At 46.6% G+C, this 22,657-nt stretch overlaps 2 protein-coding genes across 2 annotated transcripts in view; one reads left to right on the forward strand and one right to left on the reverse strand.

Moving 5' to 3' along the window:
• Positions 1–614: 614 nt before the first annotated feature.
• kcnq3 (potassium voltage-gated channel, KQT-like subfamily, member 3) overlaps positions 615–22,657 on the reverse strand; it is a gene marked incomplete at both ends in the record, with an annotated part of 157,191 nt that continues 135,148 nt past the window's right edge. Inside the window, 8 exons of the mRNA XM_083658942.1 lie at positions 615–1,052; positions 2,002–2,229; positions 2,717–2,804; positions 5,253–5,348; positions 5,600–5,731; positions 11,965–12,070; positions 13,313–13,515; positions 20,659–20,681. Of these exons, the coding sequence (XP_083515068.1) occupies positions 615–1,052; positions 2,002–2,229; positions 2,717–2,804; positions 5,253–5,348; positions 5,600–5,731; positions 11,965–12,070; positions 13,313–13,515; positions 20,659–20,681 (1,314 nt within the window). The remainder of the gene's footprint in view (positions 1,053–2,001; positions 2,230–2,716; positions 2,805–5,252; positions 5,349–5,599; positions 5,732–11,964; positions 12,071–13,312; positions 13,516–20,658; positions 20,682–22,657) is intronic.
• LOC310796879 (uncharacterized protein) lies at positions 7,910–9,048 on the forward strand. The gene is made up of 2 exons (XM_083659116.1): positions 7,910–8,115; positions 8,233–9,048. The coding sequence occupies exons 1-2, from the start codon at positions 7,992–7,994 to the stop codon at positions 8,787–8,789; spliced, it is 681 nt and encodes a 226-aa protein (XP_083515242.1). The 5' UTR covers positions 7,910–7,991; the 3' UTR covers positions 8,790–9,048.

A 22,657-nucleotide genomic window follows, 5' to 3' on the forward strand; every position in this document is an offset into this window, starting at 1 on the left:
GTGCATTATCATGCAAACCATGCAAAAAGGATGAAAATGTATCTATAAAAAAAGTGTTACAAAATGGCATATAGCAATTACATGTATCCAATCAATGTCCTCTTCCATGTCCTGATCATCCTGTCCTCTGCAGTGTCTACACTAAACATCTTCCATGTCCTGATCATCCTGTCCTCTGCAGTGTCTACACTAAAGATCGCATGCGTTACATGCAGTGCGGTTTGCTTTGCAGCGATAAAGCTTTTTGGGTGTATATATGTATATTGTTTTTTTTTTATGTTAGCTAAATTTTTGCGAAGAGTGCGCTGTACAGAGGTTTACTATACAAACTGTCCAGTTTCCCTTCTCTTCTGTATGTGTCGGGGCAACAGTCCGATGCCATGGCTCTCTGGGCGCCAGGCTGGTCAGATGGGCGGCGGTGTAAAGCAGCGTGTGATCCAGTTCCGACAGCGCAGGCCCGATGACACCCAGGCTCCCTCTGAACTGTGTCACTTCAGCCTGGAGGTTTGGGTTGGACCCAAACGGAACCGGGCTTTAGAGGCGTGGGTTTGATTAAGGGCTCAAATTCACGTGAAGTCTGGGTTTGCGTGTGGTCGGGGCGAGGAGCGAGGCTCTCAGGGCGGCGTGTTCCAAATGGTGTCGGCGAAGCCCTCGCCCGTGTTGGAGAGGGGCAGGGGCCCCCCGGCGCTGGGCGTGAAGGGGTCCGTGTCCGTGTCCGTCTCGCCCTCGGCCAGGTAGCTGGGCCTGGGCCTCTCCCGCGTCCGGCCGGCCTCGCCCCCGCTCGAGCCCTCCCTCTCCCCCGAGATGCTGAAGCCGCTGGGCGAGCGCTCCAGCTCCTCGTGGTTTACCGACAGCATGGAGAGAGGCGTGTCCCCACCCCCCCCTGTGGTCCTGCCCCCTACCCCCACACACAGGTACTGCTCCAGGTACTGCCCCTCCCCCGCCTGGTAGTCCTGCAGGCAGCTGATGGGCAGCACCGTGGGGCGCTCTGTGTAGGTGGGGATGGCGCCTCCTCCTGGTGGGTGGCAGAGGTCTGGAGGTACGTGGCTGCTCTCAGGAAGCCCCGCCCCCTCTCCTCCTCCTCCTCTGGCTCTCGCGTTGCTTTGCTCCTTGTGGTAGGGCTGGGCGATATGGACACAAAAACCATACAGTATCTGGATATTTTTAGGCTGAATGGATACGTGATATATCTCTGTAGCATTTTTATTCAAACAAGACTTGACCAAACACCTCCATATTGATTCATGCAGGATGTAGTACCTCTGCAGCCCAGCAGGCTGGTCTGGTGCTTCTCAGAAAAGGCAGACTTACGATATAGATGATTGGATGTAATCCAAAAGGTACTGGAGCACACCGATCAAGTGTATAATGAAGTTTTTATTCAACTAACGTTTCAACACTACTGTGTCTTCATCAACTCTGATGACGACACAGTAGTGTTAAATAGCCAGTGTGTTATTTCTTTGTGACAAGAAAGTCTTTTCTCAGCGTCAGAGTTTGGTGAGGAAATGCGCTGAGTACGAGCGCCGCAGACCCTCTGCCAACAAGTCACGTTAAACCAGCTGCAACAATCAGTCACGTTCTAGACCGGACTTTGCACCCATAAGCATTTTACAGCGGGGCGTTCAAAAATAAGGTGGATATCTATGTCTGATACACAATGGTTTGTGCTTGATGTTACAGTTTTGTCTGTCCTGTGAGGATGCTGGGGGGGATTATCTGGAATTGTTTCATATGTTGATTCTGTGATTTGTAAAATGTAAAACATAATACATATATACATATACATATACATAATAATCATCAGAATAATAACTAAGTGTGTAGGCGAATAACATAAAACAGCTAGAACAGTCCGATAAGTTCAGAAAATGACATTACTTTATTGTAATGCAGTCTTTAAAACCAGGAAAAGACATCACTTATGCTATATTACAATATCCAAAATCTGAGACCATATCTAGTCTCATATCACGACATTGATATATTGGCCAGCCCTACCTTGTGGTAGCTGTAGTAGGGGTCGAGCTTGCTGACAGGCAGCTGGTAGGACATGTGCGGGAACACCTGGGCATAGTTGAAGAAGCCGCGGTGGATCTGGGCACCACCCGTCGGGTCCAGGGGCTCCATGGTCATGTGGGCGGCGCCCGCCGAGTCCACCTGCAGGTGCTCGGTGTGCTGGATGTGCATGTCCACCAGGAAGTCCAGCTTCTTCTCCATGTCCTCCACCTGACCACACGTGATCACAACCACATCGTTTGGCCGGTAATCAATTAAAAGCCGGGTCTCTGATAATATCGTCACAAACAAATGAAGGCAGGCTCCAAATATAGGATATAAAATACAAAGGAAAAAACAACAGTGGATATCGGTAAACTATAATGTAACTGTAGTTTGTAGTGACGTACAAGTGCCACAAGATGGCAGTAGCTACATTTGAAGTACCTATGCGTGCAGCATAATGCATTAGCAAGACTGTAACAGTAAAGTCTAGAAGAGTCACACTATTAAATCATTGTATCCTCATTCAAGTTAGCAGAGGGCCAACAGGAAGTTAGCCAGCAGCACGCAATTCATGGTGCTATTAGTGGCCGCAATCCATTCTTTGTGAATTGGCCTCTGTCTGGGTTAACGTTAACGTTCATCAAATCTATTGGAATTCACTTTTGTTTCTAATAACAAAACATAAAAATAACGTAATATTTTCAAGCCTTACCTGTCTCTCCACTCTAACAAATCTACCCATCATGCTTTGGTCTTCAGCATCTGGCATGGGGGCTTTGGCAGGTAGGTAGGGCTCATGCCTGGAACACATCAGGGACACTGAGTGGACTGGACTGCATATTAACAATAACAACAATGCTAATGCTAATGCTAATAAAAAGAAGTAGAATTCACAGTAATGTGAACTATTACTCTTTGTATAATTATGAGTATTATGATAATGTGAATAATAATAATAAGGACAACAATTCACACAAATAGCATGAGAATATTGTTATTATCATTATTATTGTGCTAAGGCCAATCTGGGAACCCAAGTGTGACAGTACCTTGGTGATGATTGGGTGGAGTGTGACAGTACCTGGGTGATGATTGGGTGGAGTGTGACAGTACCTGGGTGATGATTGGGTGGAGTGTGACAGTACCTGGGTGATGATTGGGTGGAGTGTGACAGTAACTGGGTGACTGATTGGGTGCAGTGTGACAGTACCTGGGTGATGATTGGGTGGAGTGTGACAGTACCTGGGTGATGATTGGATAGAGTGTGACAGTACCTGGGTGATGATTGGATAGAGTGTGACAGTACCTGGGTGATGATTGGATAGTGTGACAGTACCTGGGTGACTGATTGGGTGGAGTGTGACAGTACCTGGGTGATGATTGGGTGGAGTGTGACAGTACCTGGGTGACTGATTGGGTGGAGTGTGACAGTACCTGGGTGACTGATTGGGTGGAGTGTGACAGTACCTGGGTGACTGATTGGATAGAGTGTGACAGTACCTGGGTGACTGATTGGGTGGAGTGTGACAGTACCTGGGTGATGATTGGGTGGAGTGTGACAGTACCTGGGTGATGATTGGGTGGAGTGTGACAGTACCTGGGTGATGATTGGGTGCAGTGTGACAGTACCTGGGTGATGATTGGGTGGAGTGTGACAGTACCTGGGTGATGATTGGGTGCAGTGTGACAGTACCTGGGTGATGATTGGATGGAGTGTGACAGTACCTGGGTGATGATTGGGTGGAGTGTGACAGTACCTGGGTGATGATTGGATAGAGTGTGACAGTACCTGGGTGATGATTGGGTGGAGTGTGACAGTATCTGGGTGATGATTGGGTGGAGTGTGACAGTACCTGGGTGACTGATTGGGTGGAGTGTGACAGTACCTGGGTGATGATTGGATAGAGTGTGACAGTACCTGGGTGATGATTGGATAGTGTGACAGTACCTGGGTGATGATTGGGTGGAGTGTGACAGTACCTGGGTGACTGATTGGGTGGAGTGTGACAGTACCTGGGTGACTGATTGGGTGGAGTGTGACAGTACCTGGGTGATGATTGGGTGGAGTGTGACAGTACCTGGGTGACTGATTGGGTGGAGTGTGACAGTACCTGGGTGATGATTGGGTGGAGTGTGACAGTACCTGGGTGATGATTGGGTGGAGTGTGACAGTACCTGGGTGAGTGATTGGGTGGAGTGTGACAGTACCTGGGTGATGATTGGATAGAGTGTGACAGTACCTGGGTGATGATTGGGTGGAGTGGGACAGTACCTGGGTGATGATTGGGTGGAGTGTGACAGTACCTGGGTGACTGATTGGGTGGAGTGTGACAGTACCTGGGTGATGATTGGATAGAGTGTGACAGTACCTGGGTGATGATTGGGTGGAGTGTGACAGTACCTGGGTGATGATTGGGTGGAGTGGGACAGTACCTGGGTGATGATTGGGTGGAGTGTGACAGTACCTGGGTAATGATTGGGTGGAGTGTGACAGTACCTGGGTGACTGATTGGGTGGAGTGTGACAGTACCTGGGTGCTGATTGGGTGGAGTGGGACAGTACCTGGGTGACTGATTGGGTGGAGTGTGACAGTACCTGGGTGACTGATTTGGTGGAGTGTGACAGTACCTGGGTGACTGATTGGGTGGAGTGTGACAGTACCTGGGTGACTGATTTGGTGGAGTGTGACAGTACCTGGGTGACTGATTGGGTGGAGTGTGACAGTACCTGGGTGACTGATTGGGTGGAGTGTGACAGTACCTGGGTGCTGATTGGGTGGAGTGTGACAGTACCTGGGTGACTGATTGGGTGGAGTGTGACAGTACCTGGGTGACTGATTGGGTGGAGTGTGACAGTACCTGGGTGATGATTGGGTGCAGTGTGACAGTACCTGGGTGCTGATTGGGTGGAGTGTGACAGTACCTGGGTGACTGATTGGGTGGAGTGTGACAGTACCTGGGTGACTGATTGGGTGGAGTGTGACAGTACCTGGGTGACTGATTGGGTGGAGTGTGACAGTACCTGGGTGACTGATTGGCTGGAGTGTGACAGTACCTGGGTGACTGATTGGATAGAGTGTGACAGTACCTGGGTGATTGATTGGGTGGAGTGTGACAGTACCTGGGTGATGATTGGATGGAGTGTGACAGTACCTGGGTGATGATTGGGTGGAGTGTGACAGTACCTGGGTGATGATTGGATGGAGTGTGACAGTACCTGGGTGATGATTGGGTGGAGTGTGACAGTACCTGGGTGACTGATTGGGTGGATAGGCAAAGGGTGTTTTCTGAGTTCCCTTCTTTTTGGGGGTGAGGGGGGGTCCAGGAGCAAGAATCATGTCGATCCTGTAAAGAACAAGACAACCAAGGTCTTTACATCTGAAATGTAAAGACTGATATGTCAGATAAATCAATACCAAGTTCCCCCTGCCATGCTTACACAGCCGTTCTTGAGAAGTTAGTTTGCTCCCCATGACAACTTGAGAAGAACCGTCTCCACAAGGACACAAGTTAACTTAGTGTTCTTGGATTTGATAATGACCTTCTTCTAACTCAAGTGTGCAAAAGACTTCCTGGTCCTTAGCATCATTGCTTACCTTGTCTGGAGGTATTTGATTCTGCAGAGCATGTCCAGGTGGCCGGCAGAGTACTGCTCGATCACGTCCTTGACATCGTAAGGCCTCAGAGTTTCCTTAAACCGCTTCTTGTTCAGGAGGAATTTCATGATCCTGTGAAACAGAGAATTTAGTTTTAAGACTTTGGCCAACCCATTTCAGACGGGATGACGTTCGCGTCATTCTCCCTTTAAAGACGGGATGCCGTTCGCGTCAATATACCTTTGAAGACGGGATGACGTCTACGTCAATTTGTAGTTTAGCTGTAGTTTTTCGCCTATTTCCGGTCTCTAGGCAAATGAAATCATTCAGAAAACACACGTGGGGTCTCGCAATGCATTCTGGGATTGTTTTGGGAAGGAAAAGTTTTTTTTTTCTTCACTTTGAGCGGATCTCTAGAGCGATGGAGGAAGAAAATAATATTAGCGAAGGAAGCGATTTTGAAGACGCGGAATATTCCGAACATTCCACCGTTGATGAAGAGTTAAATGATGACCCAGTTACAGACCCCGATTGGCAGCCCTTGGACAGAGATCAGTGGGTCAGAACTATGTTTCAGGATGACGATGACGTTGACTCTGACGAAGATGACCAATTCGAAGGCTTCCATGGAAACTGGGTAACGGAGCAGCGCTGTTACCGTCCTGTGCCGGTCAAAGCGTTCAAAAGGGTGCCCGGGGTGAAAAGCGGTGTTGGCTTACAAGCCGATTCCACACCTCTATTTTCTTTCGAGAAAATTTACACGGAGGAAATGTGGGACCGTCTTGTCACGGAGACGAACCGATATGCCGACCAGAGACGCACAATTCCCCCAGCCAAAAAAGCAGCCAAGTGGACCCCGGTAACAGTGAAAGAAATGAAAACATTCATTGGGCTGTGTCTCGCCATGGGGATAATGAAACTTCCCGTCCGAAGAGAGTACTGGCGGCTATCCAAAAACATCTTCAAAACCAACTTCGGCCAGAATATGTCCCGGGACCGATTTGACGCCATTTGGAGGTAGGCTAAGAACAATAATATTATCCTTGTTATTATAACCATTGCGTGATATAGATGCGCCCCATTGAATAGGATGCGCTATATAAATAATAGTAGTTTGATAGATAAAATGTAACATTAGTACCATTGTTATGATGCCCTAAGGGAAATGAAATATATTGCAAATGTATTAGAGGTGTAGTGGGAGTATTGCCATTGTAGCGAGCTTATACACTGGGGTAAGAAACCCCTGCTGGGCTCGGCTGCTACACCTATTGTGTGTGGGCAAACACCTAGTAGGCCTATTGTTATTCAATTGTCAGGAATGTGGAGAGAATGCGCTTCACTCTTTGCACCAAGACAGACACTGCACTTAGACAGACCCTGTAACCCTCAAGTGTAACTAACCTATATAATGATATAGCCTACAATTTTTCATTTCATCCAAGATGTGTCTACTTGTATATAATATACAATACAATATACAATATTGTATACAATATACAAGACATTATATTGTTTATAATATATTGTAATATGTGTCTAATTACCCCCCCTCCCCTACCCCCCCTCTTCCATCCTCCCCTCTCTCACCTCTTCAGATACCTTCACCTCCAAGATAACAACGCACGAGGCGACCCAGCTGATAAGCTCTGGAAACTGCGCTGGTACCTGGACTTCCTGAACCAGCGCTTCCAGGACCTCTATGAGGTCAACGGCACAGTCAGCATTGACGAATCAATGATCAAGTTCAAAGGCAGGCTTGGCTTCCGGCAATACCTGCCAATGAAGGTACTGCTGATTGATTGATCAAATTGTCTCACCTCTATTTTGCCTATGTAACCTGCATCTTTTGGTAATGTGTGAAATAAACATTCATTCATTCATTCATTCCAGCCAACCAAATGGGGCGTGAAGGTTTGGGTGATGGCGGAGAGCTCAACAGGCTACGTTCCGCACTTCAAAGTAAGGAAAAAAATCAGCACACCAAGAATATGCAAATATGTATTCTGTAATGTGTTGTTATTTGAGTGACCTTTCAAGCACCCAAGGCCCTTCCTCAGACTTGTGTTTCTTCTTGCAAACTCCCCAGGTGTACACAGGACGTGAAGCGGCGCCGCAGACGGGCCTGGCACAGCGCGTGGTGCTGGACCTCGCCAAGCCATACAATGGCACCTTCCTGTCCATTTATATGGACAACTTCTACACCAGTGTAGAACTCCTCCAGGAGATGAACGGCCTTTTCCTGTACGGCTGTGGCACCCTTCGGGCCAATAGGAAGGGGCTGCCGAAGGACCACAGCCTGACAAAGAGGGCTGCGCTGGGGAAGCACGAGTTCCGGGTGGCACAGCAGGATGACCTCACCTTCTGCGTGTGGCAAGACACAAAGACGGTGATGGTCTTGTCCAATCACCATGACCCCAGCGCAACAGGGACTGTAAGGCGGAGGAGAGATGAGACCCACCGGGCTGATGTGGTAGTGCCCGCTTGCCTGGCGGACTACCAGAGCCACATGAAAGGTTTGTTTTACAGATTTATGTTTTATAAACAAAAATTAAAATACTGTAAGCTTATATTCACTGAGGTCATTTGAGTGAAAATGTACGTATGTAAACAGAGTTCCATGTGTGTTCCAGGTGTGGATCTCCTCGACCAGATGATTGGATACTATGGTTTCGATCATCGGTCGAAGAAATGGTGGCGGCGTGTGTTCTTCTGGGGCCTGTCTGTGTCGTGCTACAACGCCTACGTTGCAGCCAGGTCTGTTGGAGGAAGGCACAAACATTACAAGGACTGGCTGGAGACCTTGCTGGAGGAGCTCATCACACCGGTGACAAGGAGGGCCCCTCCTGTGATCCCTCCTCCTTCTCCTCCTCCTCCTCTGTCCCCAGCTTCCAGACCAGCCTCTCCATTTGGCTCTCCTTCCACTCCAGAGAGCAGGGGAGCCTCCCCAGCACCAAGCACATCGAGCAGGGCAGCCTCCCCAGCACCCAGCACGTCAGGAGAAGCCACAGGTCCCCCAATGCACGACTTCGGGAAGGTGTTTGAGAAGCGGAAGCTCTGCAGGGAGTGCCAGTTGTTGCTGGACAAAAAAGATGTAGTAGGCAGTGGGCTAACTGTGTATGGCTGCATACAGTGTGACCTGCCTGTCCACATTGAGTGTTTTGGAAAACACTACAGACATTTTTTGTAAGTGTTTGCTAAACACTAGCTGACACTTTAGACACTTGCCCCTTTGATGGTAAATGGACTGCATTTTTTTTTATGGTTGCAAGGGGACACAAGGGGGCAGTGTGGAGCACATTTTTGATTTTATTTGAGTGGTTTGGAGTGATTTGTTGCTTGTTTTTTCATACGTTTTTTAGTTTTTTAAAAATTTTCTGTGTTTACAGCAATATTTGACAATGCTATTGAATTGTCATACCAATAAACACCTTTTACAAGGAAAGCCACATGTGTCAGCTCTCAAATGCCTTTTAAAGTGTGTTTTTATCTTCTACAGAGGCTGAGATATCACTATTTTAGTAGGCGTTGACATTTCTATGAAAAGTTCAGGATTTGGGGGTCTATTATCAAATCGGACTTAGGTTTTAGAGGCTATTTTTTAGGCGAAAATAGGCTGAAATGGGTTAAAGTCAGAGAATCAGGAGTGATTCTCCGAACGATCTCTTTAACCAAATCACATTTAGGCTATTCTATGTGATCTCCTTTTGATAATTAATGTAATATTTTTTTACTTCCATTCACTGAGCCTCCCTGAAACTGTTTGGAGCCCCCCTGGGGAGGCACCCGCCTCCAACTCTGAAAACCTCTGATCTACATCAGAGGTTACACCCCCCCACCCAAACACAGACACACACACATCTCACACAGAGAATGGACTTGATAGCATCTTGCAATGTTAAAGTGGTTGGTTTAGGTACATCAAAGGTCAGACAGCAACAGATGACTTGAATGAAAACCTGGCCCGACTTCAGGCATTGCTCTGATGTTACCCAGAGTGACTTATAATGAGCCGGTGGGTGGTTCAGGGTGTTGCTCAAGGACACACGGCTTTTGCAGGGATCAAACCCGAAACTCTTCTGTTACACTAAAGTCTGTCTAAGCACCCAGGCCGCCCTGTCGCTCGCCAGGCTGCGTCTTTTGTCCCTCTCAGCACAGAAAGCCACTCTCAGCCGACTTGAACTCCACACTTCCCATAGCGAGCGTCTGCTGGAGCGGCACCTGAAACTCAAACCTCTGCGGGCCTGCCGGTCCCAATGTGTCCCATTCACATCCATTCACCTCCCACAAGAATAGCATGGAAGCAAGCAACACGTTCACAGGGTTCCTCACTCATCTCAGACGCTCATCCTGCATTATGGTCGAGGGTGTGGTAATATAGATTTACCCGCACGCTGTCAGCATTAAGGGTGTGGTAATCTAGATTTACCCGCACGCTGTCAGCATGCTGCGCAGCTTCAGTCTCTGGTTTCCATCGTCTCTCACACAGCAACATGCTTCTGTATTAACCAGTGATATGATCTATTGTAGGAGTTGACCCTTTTTATTTTATGTGAAGCACTTTGAATTGCCTCTGTGTATGAAATGTGCTATACTAATAAACTTGACTTGACTTTTTACAGTTCCACCAAATCATGATACTTCTCCCAGTTTCAAAAAGCAAAATACAGTCAAATGAGGAGTCATCCAAACTAGGTCAATTTTGGTAAAGAAAAATTGTCGATTTCAACGTATGGAAGAGAATAATATTCTCAGTCCTGAAAGAACTAGAGGCAACTCAGTAGAGCGTATACCTCCGCCAACCACTAGAGGCCACTCAGTAGAGCGTATACCTCCGCCAACCACTAGAGGCCACTCAGTAGATGGTATACCTAAGTTTTGAGGTGTTACATGAATCCACTTGGACCTTGTTGTGATTGAACATGCACAGTGTCACATCTCCTCTTGGACCTTGTTGTGATTGAACATGCACATTGTCACATCTCCTCTTGGACCTTGTTGTGATTGAACATGCACATTGTCACATCTCCTCTTGGACCTTGTTGTGATTGAACATGCACATTGTCACATCTCCTGCGTGAAGGACAACCAACGCCTTAATGGTACACGTTCTACCAAGTGAGCCAAAATGAATCAGTTCTACGTTGGCCCATGACCATGACCTACTTTCATACAACGTTTCATGCAAATCCGTTCATAACTTCTTGAGATGTCCTGCAGACAAACGGGGGTGAAAACATGACCTCCCAGCCAACTCGTTGATGGCAGAGGTAATTAGGAAGGCTTAAGAAACAGCTCCCACAAACACTTTCAACTATAACCTAGATAGAGTGGTCTAATGGTTTATTTTCCACTTTTTATCGTCCAACTTGCAGATAGATTACTGAGACAAACCACTTTCCAAGTTCCCATAAGGTTCCAGCCAACTGACCAATTTAGCAAAGCTTCAAGTTCAGTTGTGGTACAAACATTTAACTTTTTACTGTTGTTCCCGCAGTGCTGTATGTTGAGTCAACTGTATGTTGGGCGGCAGTCATCTAAAAAATGTAGAAATTGGATTATGACTGAAAGATTGCCAGTTCAATGCCTAGGACTGACTGAGAAACAGTAGAAGCAACAGTTTACCCTTCCTCAGTAAAGGTGCGTTCACACTGACCTATTGAAGTTTTTCGCTGGCATCGAGTTTACAAAGTCAATGCAAACGAGCGATTGAGCGTATATTCGCCCGTGAGAAAAATCGCTGGGCGTCCGAGCGACAGAGACGGAGTGATAGGGCGAAAATTTGCTCGTCGCCCGAGATGAAATATCCCAACTCGAGCGAAATTTCGCTGGCATCAGTCGCTCGCTCTGTGGAGGCAGAGAGCACTTGAGCAAGGCACTTCACCCCCAGCTGCTGCAGTGGAGCTTCTCAGTGGCCATCGGTATGAACATACTGAACTGTGACTTTGACCACACTAATGCAGATACATTTGAAAACGCCATTTTTGTGTTGAAAGCTTTTCATCCACACTAGCGTTTTCTAAATGCTCCATGTCCACACTGAATCTCTAAACATATTATTTAGTCTATTGGCATGCATAGGCCGCTTAGTTCTGGCTGCTTTGGGCTGTTTCTTACAAAATACCTAAATAAAAAAATATACATTTTCTAATTGATCTGGATTAGTGTGTGGACTAAACCTGCATTAACATGAAGCAGATTGATCTGGATTAGTGTGTGGACTAAACCTGTCTTAATGTGAAGCAGATTGATCTGGATTAGTGTGTGGACTAAACCTGTATTAATGTGAAGCAGGTGGGACTGAAAAAATAGTACCAACAAAATGTACTATGTTTCAAGGGCAGCAGCTCTCTGAAGCCACTGACCTGACGGCCCTGATGACCAGTTTCAGAGTGGGGATCATCTCCTCCAGGAGGATGTCTGGGGGGAAACCCCGCTCCTCTAAGGCTGGGTCTGCCAGAGCTCCAGCATCTGTGAGGAGAAAACACAACAAGCTCTCATCACTGTCAAACCATCCAGACATGACACTGGCAAAGGACGAGTCATTTTCAATGAGCTGATGTTGATGTGTGGTGCCCCTAACGAGACATGATGTTGATGTGTGGTGCCCCTAACGAGACATGATGTTGATGTGTGGTGCCCCCAACGAGACATGATGTTGATGTGTGGTGCCCCCAACGAGACATGATGTTGATGTGTGGTGCCCCTAACGAGACATGATGTTGATGTGTGGTGCCCCCTAACGAGACATGATGTTGATGTGTGGTGCCCCTAACGAGACATGATGTTGATGTGTGGTGCCCCTAACGAGACATGATGTTGATGTGTGGTGCCCCTAACGAGACATGATGTTGATGTGTGGTGCCCCTAACGAGACATGATGTTGATGTGTGGTGCCCCTAACGAGACATGATGTTGATGTGTGGTGCCCCTAACGAGACATGATGTTGATGTGTGGTGCCCCCAACGAGACATGATGTTGATGTGTGGTGCCCCTAACGAGACATGATGTTGATGTGTGGTGCCCCTAACGAGACATGATGTTGATGTGTGGTGCCCCCAACGAGACATGATGTTGATGTGTGGTGCCCCTAACGAGACATGATGTTGATGTGTGGTGCCCCTAACGAGACATGATGTTGATGTGTGGTGCCCCTAACGAGACATGATGTTGATGTGTGGTGCCCCTAACGAGACATGATGTTGATGTGTGGTGCCCCTAACGAGACATGATGTTGATGTGTGGTGCCCCTAACGAGACATGATGTTGATGTGTGGTGCCCCTAACGAGACATGATGTTGATGTGTGGTGCCCCCTAACGAGACATGATGTTGATGTGTGGTGCCCCTAACGAGACATGATGTTGATGTGTGGTGCCCCTAACGAGACATGATGTTGATGTGTGGTGCCCCTAACGAGACATGATGTTGATGTGTGGTGCCCCCAACGAGACATGATGTTGATGTGTGGTGCCCCTAACGAGACATGATGTTGATGTGTGGTGCCCCTAACGAGACATGATGTTGATGTGTGGTGCCCCTAACGAGACATGATGTTGATGTGTGGTGCCCCCAACGAGACACACGTGCTGAAGATGAAAGATCCATTTGTAACAATGTGCATTTTATGAAACTAGGAATCTTGCACGCTCGATTCCTAGCGTGGAGACTGGAAATGATGTTATGGAAATCGCCCGCTCTGAGCCTGCGTACCTTCAGAGCTCTGGCGGAGGGTGTAGGCCTTCATGCGGAAGGCGGTGCGGAAGCGTTCACGGTTGCTGAACCCGGCTGGTTTGGGCTCCTTGGACGGGCTCTCCTCGATGGACTCTGCGTTTCCCCCGGTCACCTTCCGGCCGGACGCGGCCGGTGGCCGCGTGTTGGGCAGGCGGACGCGTTCCAGTAAACTCAGCTTTTGGCTGAAGTGAGAAAGAGAGGAAAGACAGCGTGTGATTTGATTTGATGCTAGCATCATCAGGATGTGTCTGCACTCATCAATTAGACGTTGAGTATTTCTCTAAAATACAGGTCACTCTTTCATCCTCTGATATGAAAATTTCATAGTACGATTTTCTTGGTCAGAATGATCTCAATATATAATATTATCCCAATAATTATGAATAAGATGAAAACCTTAAATATGTACCGGTACTTTAAAAAACTTGATCATTCAATAGTTGGCTCCATTTTATTTGATGTTGCAGGAGTGTGGGGTTTTGAGGATGCTCCTGACTGTAATGCTATCCAGAGGCGAGCCATGAGGTGCTTTCTTGGAGTGCATAAATACTGTGACCAAATAGGGTGACCAAAAAGATCTTTAATTGGGACAGAGCACACAGTTATCCTTGGTCAAGAGAAGTGTCTGCAATATTTTTGTTTTCTGGTTTACATATTATTTGTATGAAGAATCTGCAGTGTAATGTAAATATAGTCAAACAAAAACAGTTTCAGATCCAAAAGGAACAGTGGATGGAGGAGATTTAGAAGAAACCAAAGCTCGGGAATTATGTCAAAATTAAAAATTATTTTACAGAACCATATATAACGTCAAATCTAAAAGAGGACAGAGGTCCCTATGTGCTCAGTTAAGAACTGGTAATTACCACTGGTCATTGAGATAGGCAGATATAAATGTATTCCTGAAGAGCTGCGTCTGTGTTTTTTGTGATCTTGGTGTTGTGGAGGATGAATTTCACTTGGTGTTTCATTGTCCCATATACAATGATTTGAGGAATCGTTTATTTGAGAAAATCCAGTTGAAGAATCCTGATTTGTTTTGGCTGTCAGAAGTTCATGAGTTGAGTTGGCTTTTTGATAAGGACATTTTTGTTTTAGCCAGATTTATAGAAAATGCCTGGCGACTAAGACAGGGAACATTGTACCCAGTATAACTTTATCTCTGTGTTGGTGAATATTTTGTTGAAATGCTTTCTCTTGATGCTGTACAAATGTTTATTATGATTTGTCATGTGGCCATCATGGCTATTGTAAATATATAGTGTCTTGTAAGCCCATATGGGCTGGGCACCATAAGGTGCATGACACTCAAATAAAAACATCAATCAATCAATCAATCAATCAATAACAATTTAATATCTGAATGAAAACGAAATATCTAGGACCTTTCATGGTTTTAATAGGATAAAAACTTAAAGAGAATCATGGGGTTGATTTCTATAATCACAGTGTGATTTTGGGCTGGTCCAGATGAAAGCAGACTCAGTGTTTGGTCAGTAGGGTGGCTGGCTCTGCTCTGCAGTCAACAGAACATAAAGGTGTGGAATCCTCACTCCTGATTGGATAAAGGTGGCATGGGATCCCAGAAAATGTATTTTCTGGAAACTGCAGAGGAGTGGAACCATGTTCTATATCAGTGATGGCTGTGGGAGAGTAGAGCTATTTAACACTTGATTTTTTTATTTGATTTGTATTTTATTTTAATACCACACTTACAGCACCTTTAAGGCAAACCTAACAGTTTCTTAGGATGTCTCCTGTCCCTCTCCTCTGTCCCTCTCCTCTGCCCTTTCCTCTCCTCTGCCCTGTCCTCTGCCCTTTCCTCTCCTGTCCCTCTCCTCTGCCCTTTCCTCTCCTCTGCCCTTTCCTCTCCTGTCCCTCTCCTCTGCCCTTTCCTCTCCTCTGCCCTGTCCTCTGCCCTTTCCTCTCCTGTCCCTCTCCTCTGCCCTTTCCTCTCCTCTGCCCTGTCCTCTGCCCTTTCCTCTCCTGTCCCTCTCCTCTGCCCTTTCCTCTCCTCTGCCCTGTCCTCTGCCCTTTCCTCTCCTGTCCCTCTCCTCTGCCCTTTCCTCTCCTCTGCCCTGTCCTCTGCCCTTTCCTCTCCTGTCCCTCTCCTCTGCCCTTTCCTCTCCTCTGCCCTTTCCTCTCCTGTCCCTCTCCTCTGCCCTTTCCTCTCCTCTGCCCTTTCCTCTCCTGTCCCTCTCCTCTGCCCTTTCCTCTCCTCTGCCCTTTCCTCTCCTGTCCCTCTCTTCCTCTCCTGTCCCTCTCCTCTGCCCTTTCCTCTCCTGTCCCTCTCCTCTGCCCTTTCCTCTCCTCTGCCCTTTCCTCTCCTGTCCCTCTCCTCTGCCCTTTCCTCTCCTGTCCCTCTCCTCTGCCCTTTCCTCTCCTCTGCCCTTTCCTCTCCTGTCCCTCTCCTCTGCCCTTTCCTCTCCTGTCCGTCTCCTCTGTCCCTCTCCTCTGCCCTTTCCTCTCCTGTCCCTCTCCTCTGCCCTTTCCTCTCCTGTCCCTCTCCTCTGCCCTTTCCTCTCCAACAGAGGAACAGAGGTAAAGTCTTCACGGTCTGCTGCCTCTGGACAGAGAGGATGCTCCCGCCCCCGGCGTAAGGAAGCCTCAAAGAGATTGGTCTCCTTTATTGTCCAATGGCTGACAAGATTTGGCAGCACAAAGAGAGAGAGAGCGCTCCTGAGTAAAATAAGACTCCTGTGTGCCTTGGAGGAGGGAGGGAGGGAGGGAGGCGGGGTAACCGGAGCCTGTGATATGTGGAGTGTTCTCGTCGGTTCTGCTCCCACAGCAGACAGACAATATGCCCCTCTATGGGCCCCGGCTCTATGGGCCCCGGGGCAGAATCAGGCCAGGGCCCATTACTGCGCTGAGAGGCAGAGAATAGATGAGCTTTAAGGGAAGAGAGAATGTCTCTCTGAGCGCTCCTACGGCCGAATAAAGAGAGGAAAATTAGAGGCGATTATCCTGAAGCTCTGGGTTTAAACGAGGCAACACAACAGAGACGTGGGGGAAACAGGGCGCTCCTCACCTCCCACAGCTCTGCCACACACTTTGGCGTACTATACCTGAGAGGACCTGCCAACATTCATTAATCAAAGCCTTCACCTTAACCTTAATCCTCACACCTTTACATGCCTTAGCTTAACCCTTAGCCTTACCCAAAACATGATCCTCATTCTAACCTTAAACCCCATAGTCCCAAATCCAAATCCTGATGTAACCTAACGTTAATCCTTACCCAAACCCAATCCCTCATATTTTAACACTAATCCTAAACTAACACTTTGGAGAAGTGAGGAGCGGCCGAACTGACCTCACTTTGCGAGAAATGTCCTTGCTCTGCAGGTCAATTACGGTGGCCGTGAAGTGCAAATCACAGCGACAAATAGGAAAACGCAACAAACAAAAAAATAAAATAAAACAAAACACAACAAATATGAAAACATGACAACAAATCAAAAAACACAATGGCGAATAGGAAAACACGAGGGGGAAAAAACGCCAAATAGGAAAACACTTTCAAAAGTTCTGGTAGAAGTTAATGTTGCGTTTTTTTGCTTTGTGGTTGTTTCTGTTTTGCCGTTGTGATTTCTGCTTTGTTGTCATGTTTTCTCTTGTGTTAATTTGATTCGCAATCTGTTGTTGTGTCTTGTTATTTGGCGTTGTTTTTTCCTCATAGCCCGTAAAAGAGATGGACAAAGTGTGTGTGATGTCACCTGTGATGTCACACATTTGTTTGTGAAAACCTGTTTTGAAGCGTCTAGTTTGGCGTTTTGGCCGCTGCCATCTTGATTTTTAAAACTCTGCATTGGCTTCATTGCCACCAAGAAAGCCTGCCCTCTCGGTTTTCCTATTTGCTGTTGTGTTTTTTGACTTGTTGTGTTTTCCTATTTGCCGTTGTGATTTGCACTTCACGGCTACCGTAGCGTAGCGCTAGAGCTCTAACTGGTCCTCACAAGGATAGCAAAACAAAATCACACACACACACAAGCACACACGCACAATCGACTCTCAGTTATGATGTAATGTTCTCTCTCCATTGTGCTGAACAGACAACAGTGGAAAAATAAACCTGGAGATAAAGGCTCCAATATTGCACGGTGCAGTGTTGTGGAAATCAAAGCTGATTGGCTGTTGCCCCCCCCCCACACACACACACAGCGGTACGTAGTTAGGTTGTTATCGCGCTACACAGCGGTACGTAGTTAGGTTGTTATCGCGCTGTGGTGGACATCAGTGCTGAAAGCCTGGCGCTCGGCCAGTTGCTGCTCCCAGCCAACAGCATAATGTCAGCCCAATCATTTCCCACCAGGTGATCGTATGAGTGCTCTCTCTCCCTCTCTCTCTCTCTACCCATGAGTGCACTCCCTCTCTCTCCCTCCCTCTCACCTCCCCGTCTCTCCCCTCTCTCCATCTCTCTCTCCTCCCCTCTCTCTCTCTCCCTCCCTCTCCATCTCTCTCCTCCCCTCTCTCTCTCCCCGTCTCTCCCCTCTCTCCATCTCTCTCTCCCTGTTCTCTCTCGCTGTCTTTTTCCTCATTTCTCTCTTTGCCCCCCCACCTCTCTCTCCCTTTCTTTTTGGCTGGTTCTCTCTGTCTCTCTACCTCTTCATCTCTCTTTCTTGTTTTATCTCTCTATGCCTTTCTCTCAGCTCTCTTCCCCCCCACCTTTCCCTTTCTTATTCTCTCTCTCTCTCTCTCTCTCTCTCTCTCTCTGTCTATCCTTTCCAATCTGTCTCTCTCAATCTCTTGCTCCCTCTGTCCCTCTCTTTCTTTCTTTTTTCCCCCCATATTTTATTTTACATTTTTGTCAGAACACACGAACGAAACAAGACAAATGAACAGGCTCAGACACAGGAAAAGAAAAGAAAAAGCATACACACATCATCGACATTCAACATTACAACATGGTCTAGAGAGGCCGGGGACTTTTCAGGATTCGTGAGAAACTCTCTCAGAATTCTAAACCAAGTTCGGAAAGCGTTGAATCTACCAGATGTTTCCCTCCACAGTCCAATTTGTTTCAATCACTCTTTTTTGCTTCCTTGGTCAGATAGGAGCTGCCATGTCTGGAGTGAGAAGGTCTGGCTTCCATCAAAGACCTAGCCTGGTGAACCAGCCGGTCACATGAACTCACATTTCATTTCGTTTTACCAGACCGTCTGGCCTCAACTCTGGGAGGGCTTTCTGCAGAAACTGCAAAGCAGATGAGCCAATCAGTGACCCGCCTCGTAGTTGACATTGTAACCGGCCAATCAGGAACGTCGGTAGCAAAACAGTAATGGCCGCCTCCTTGCCTGTCCGCCTCGAAGAGTAATGTCAACGTTTGACTAATTTAAAGAGCCATAAAGTGCATTTATTGCAGAAATAGACTCAATAACAACAATTAAACAAGTACAGGAGTATGCAACAGCGGAGTTTCTGGGTGGAAAATATGTTTTTGCCGTTGGGTTGGCGGGTGTTAATTGACTATCAAACGTTTTGGAATTCCGTTGGCGCTACTCTCTCTTTAAATCACTCTGGCCCCGCCCTACTCTGTGTTTTCCCCACATCGTTCGGTGCCTCACCAGTTGGCCTTTGTTTAGTTCATTTGCTAGTCCAGTATTTCAGTTCTCAGCCACTCACCTTAACATGAAACTTAACACATTGAGTGCCACAGCGCTTCAGTAAAATTGTCTGGAGCCTGTGCCAGATTCACTTCCATTCAGTTGAAAACAGCTATAGAATTTTTTCTATTAGGGCTATATTGAGAGGGCTGGACTCTAATGAAACATTGAACACTCCTGCTTCTTCCAAAGAATAAATTTTGTTTCTAGACAGTTCCATTATGAAATGACAGCCTCTGTAAGAAGTGCACTTTCAAGGGTTTTCTGCCGTTTTTTTTTACTTTTCAAGATATAGTGACTTTTATGAATACTTTTTGCACTCTAATTTCGAGCACATTCACTGACTCTGGCTGGTGTTTTCTGATGTGGTGGCGTGGTGTGGTTTCTGTGCAGCCTGCTCCCCCCACCCCCCTCTCCCCCCCACCCCCCTCTCCCCCCTCTCCCCCCCACCCCCCCCTCTCCCCCTCTGAGCTGCGGGCTCCTCCCCACACGCACAGAGTCTGACTCCGTTTTTGCCCCGGACGGATCCTAGCGCAACAAGGAAATGCCAAACGCGACTGAACGAAAAGGGCTTGGCCGTTCGGCTTCGGGTGCTGGCTTTCTGGCAGGGAATCGTGTGGAGAAACAGATAGATAGAAGATAGATATAAGCAGAAGAGCTCAGTTGTGGGCACGGATGCAGCCGAGCCAACTGTCCGCTCCGCTGCAGACAGAGCAATCTATACGGCTCTGGCTGAAGCATGCATCGGTTTCCACTTTGATCACGTCTTTCCCTGCTGTCTCCTGCACAAAGTAAAGGATCTGAGGTGGGTGGCGCAGCTCCTGTGACGATGTTTAAGGTGGCGCCGTGTGATCCCTTGAAGGGATTCATGCTCACTGGCTGGGTACGACCTTAAACAGCAGAATTATGGAATAATATGAATTATGATTTTAGGACGTCCACAGACGTCCTTGGCACTCCTCGTTACATTTTTTTAGGACGTCCAGAGACGTCCTTGGCACTCAATGTGTTAAGTTTGTGGTTGAAAGAATCATCAACACTTTTACAGACTCTCTATATTTTAAGCTATTCACTTACAGTGTTCACTTAACTTTCACTCCGACAAATATAAAATGCCTTTTCTGTATCTTCTCAGCCTCTCCCAGCACTCAGCAACAAATTAACAGTGGAACAAAGTAACAGTAGAACAAAGTAACAGTAGAACAAAGTAACAGTAGAACAAAGTAACAGTAGAAGAAGACAGTGAATTGATGAATGGACAGATGACATCATCTCAGCAGCGTTCATATCGCTCGGAACGGTGGAAAAAAGGAAAATCACCAAACCAAAAAGCTCCAGCTTGCGTCCTAATTAGTCGATCTAAACTGTCCTTCATAACTGAAAGATAACGAATGGATCACTAATATCTTTCTAAAAACATCTCTCAAACTAAATGTCATGAAAGTAGCTGATATGAAAGGCAGCATGGTTAGAAAGCGAGACATGTGGGAGTTTTCTATCACAGATCGACATGTAGCACAGCCATTAGCCGGCGCTGTGCTGAGAGATATATTTGAGTTGTGAATTAATGTAGGAAGCTATTTAAAAGCGGATGGGGAGATTCATTAGTCTTTGGAGCTTGTAGAGCTAATTAAAACGCCATCAGAAAATCTGTTACTCTGGACAGAAGAACTCTGTGTGATTTATTGATCTCTGCTGCAGATCGAGGGAACAGTGACCTACCTCGCCATACCCTCCAAGTGCTCCTTCCTGTGGATGCAGAGAGAGACAAAGTACAACATGAACAAGCTTACAGAGCACAGCTTCATATCCTGCAAGAACCTCTGAAAGTCAAAAGACGAGTCCTGTAACTTTTACACATCATTCACAGCATTAAATACATTCACATCCATCTGTTCCATTACAAAATCGTTAAATGAGCTATTCATCAATTCAATTCAATTAAATCCACTTGGATTTGAAGGACTTAGATGACCTTCTACCCTTTTAATGTTATGTTGTACATCATTTTATCTATTTAGAGAAGGACACATAGAGAAGGATCATTTAGGAAAAATCTGAAAAAAGTGAAATATATGGTGATAATGTCATTTCAGTTTTGACCCATTCCAACCAATCAAAGAACTGCATTAACAACACAGATTTACAGTCTAAACCAGTGGTTCTCAACATGGAGTGCAGGGACCACCAGGGATCTTAGAGGTGGAACAAAGGGCTCCCCAGCAAATGTATTCATTGTTAAACTTTTTCTTCATTTACGAGGAGTTAAGAAATTAACACGATTATAGAATGTAGAAGAATGGCATAATTCAGGCCTATTCAACTGGCGGCCCGCGGGCCAAATGCGACCCGCCAATCAAGTCACAATGGCCCGCAGAACAGTTATGAGGGAAGGGGGGGAAGTGCATGCATCTCTCTCTATCTATCTCTCTCTCTCTCTCTCTCGGTCTTTCCTTCTCATCCTCTCTCTCTCACTGTCCACTCAGTGTGCCTTGCGTTTACCAATTGCGTTTGATAGCGAGCGCCATGTAAGCAATCCCTGTTGGCCTTCACTCCAGATAAAAATCAGTTTGAATTTAAACTGGTTTAAAAGTTTTATCTTTGGATTTTGATGTGCGTTTTTTAATTTCTGTTTCTGGGGGAAATTCCGTGGACCATGATGCTATGATTAGGCGACTTTTTCAATGTAGTAAAAAAAGATGAAGATGTGGTGGCACTGATGATAATAACAGCTCAGGGAAATGTGCCCCCCCGGGCTCTTAGCTTTCTCACAATGTGCCCCCCTGAACAATCCAGTTGAATAGCCCTGCTGCCCTGGCACAGTTTCACAATATCTCTCTAATCTACCTACAATACAGATCCTGGACAAAGCTGTGTGTAATATGGCTCCCAGAGCCCACATCTCATCAGATGGGGCTCTCTGGCTCTAATGTGGACTAAATTAGGAGTCCTTAATATGAAGAAAAGGTTGAGAATCACTGGTCTAAACTAAGACTGGTCTAAACCAAGAAAAACAGAGTCCAGTTTCCCAAAAGCCTCCCAGCAACAAGATGAGTGCAACTGCATACCTGCCAACACTCACCATTTGCACGAGAGTCTCCCTATTTTTATCCCTTTCTCCCGCGGTGCTCCTGATTGGTAATTTATCCCACTAATCTCCCAATTTCATAGTGATACAACTCAAATGGGTGTTTCACAGTTTGTGTAATTATGTCTGGAGGATATGTGTGGTGGTACCTCTGCCTGATGTGCCGTGCGTCGCTCGTCACTGTGCTCGCTCAAGCTCTTGGGTGAGGAGCTGGACCTCCATATGTTTACAGTCAATGAGAATGAATGAAACAGGTCCTAAGAAGAAGAAATACGCGTCCAAATTTCAGTCCACCTGGTGTGAGACCTTCCTGTTTCTAACCGCTAGCCACATCAGCACAACACCATGCGTTTTGCAAGTTGTTGTTTTAGATGTTGACTTTTGATCCCATATTTTGTACATTTTGTATGTTTTATTATTATTTATTTTTGCTATGAGCTATGAATTGAAGACTAATTCAAAGTAATTTACGTTACATCCTTGTATTGATTCTATTAATTTGTGGTGTAGGGTTACATTGGGGCGGGGCCTCTTTTTCACAGCATAATGTTGGCAGGTATGATAATGATATTTCGTTTGTAGCGAGATGCTTTGTGGGAAACCAGGCCGGCAGGTATGGACACGTGACATCTG

Source organism: Poromitra crassiceps (genome assembly GCF_964638095.1).
Source record: "Poromitra crassiceps genome assembly, chromosome: 23".
NCBI classification, from domain to species: Eukaryota; Metazoa; Chordata; class Actinopteri; order Beryciformes; family Melamphaidae; genus Poromitra; species Poromitra crassiceps.

Excerpts from the sequence above, each read along its gene's own strand:
- LOC310796879 (XM_083659116.1), top strand. The coding sequence starts at position 7,992 with ATGGTCTTGTCCAATCACCATGACCCCAGCGCAACAGGGACTGTAAGG. Across the intron at positions 8,116-8,232 it reads CTACCAGAGCCACATGAAAG|GTGTGGATCTCCTCGACCAG; the intron begins GTTTGTTTTACA and ends TGTGTGTTCCAG.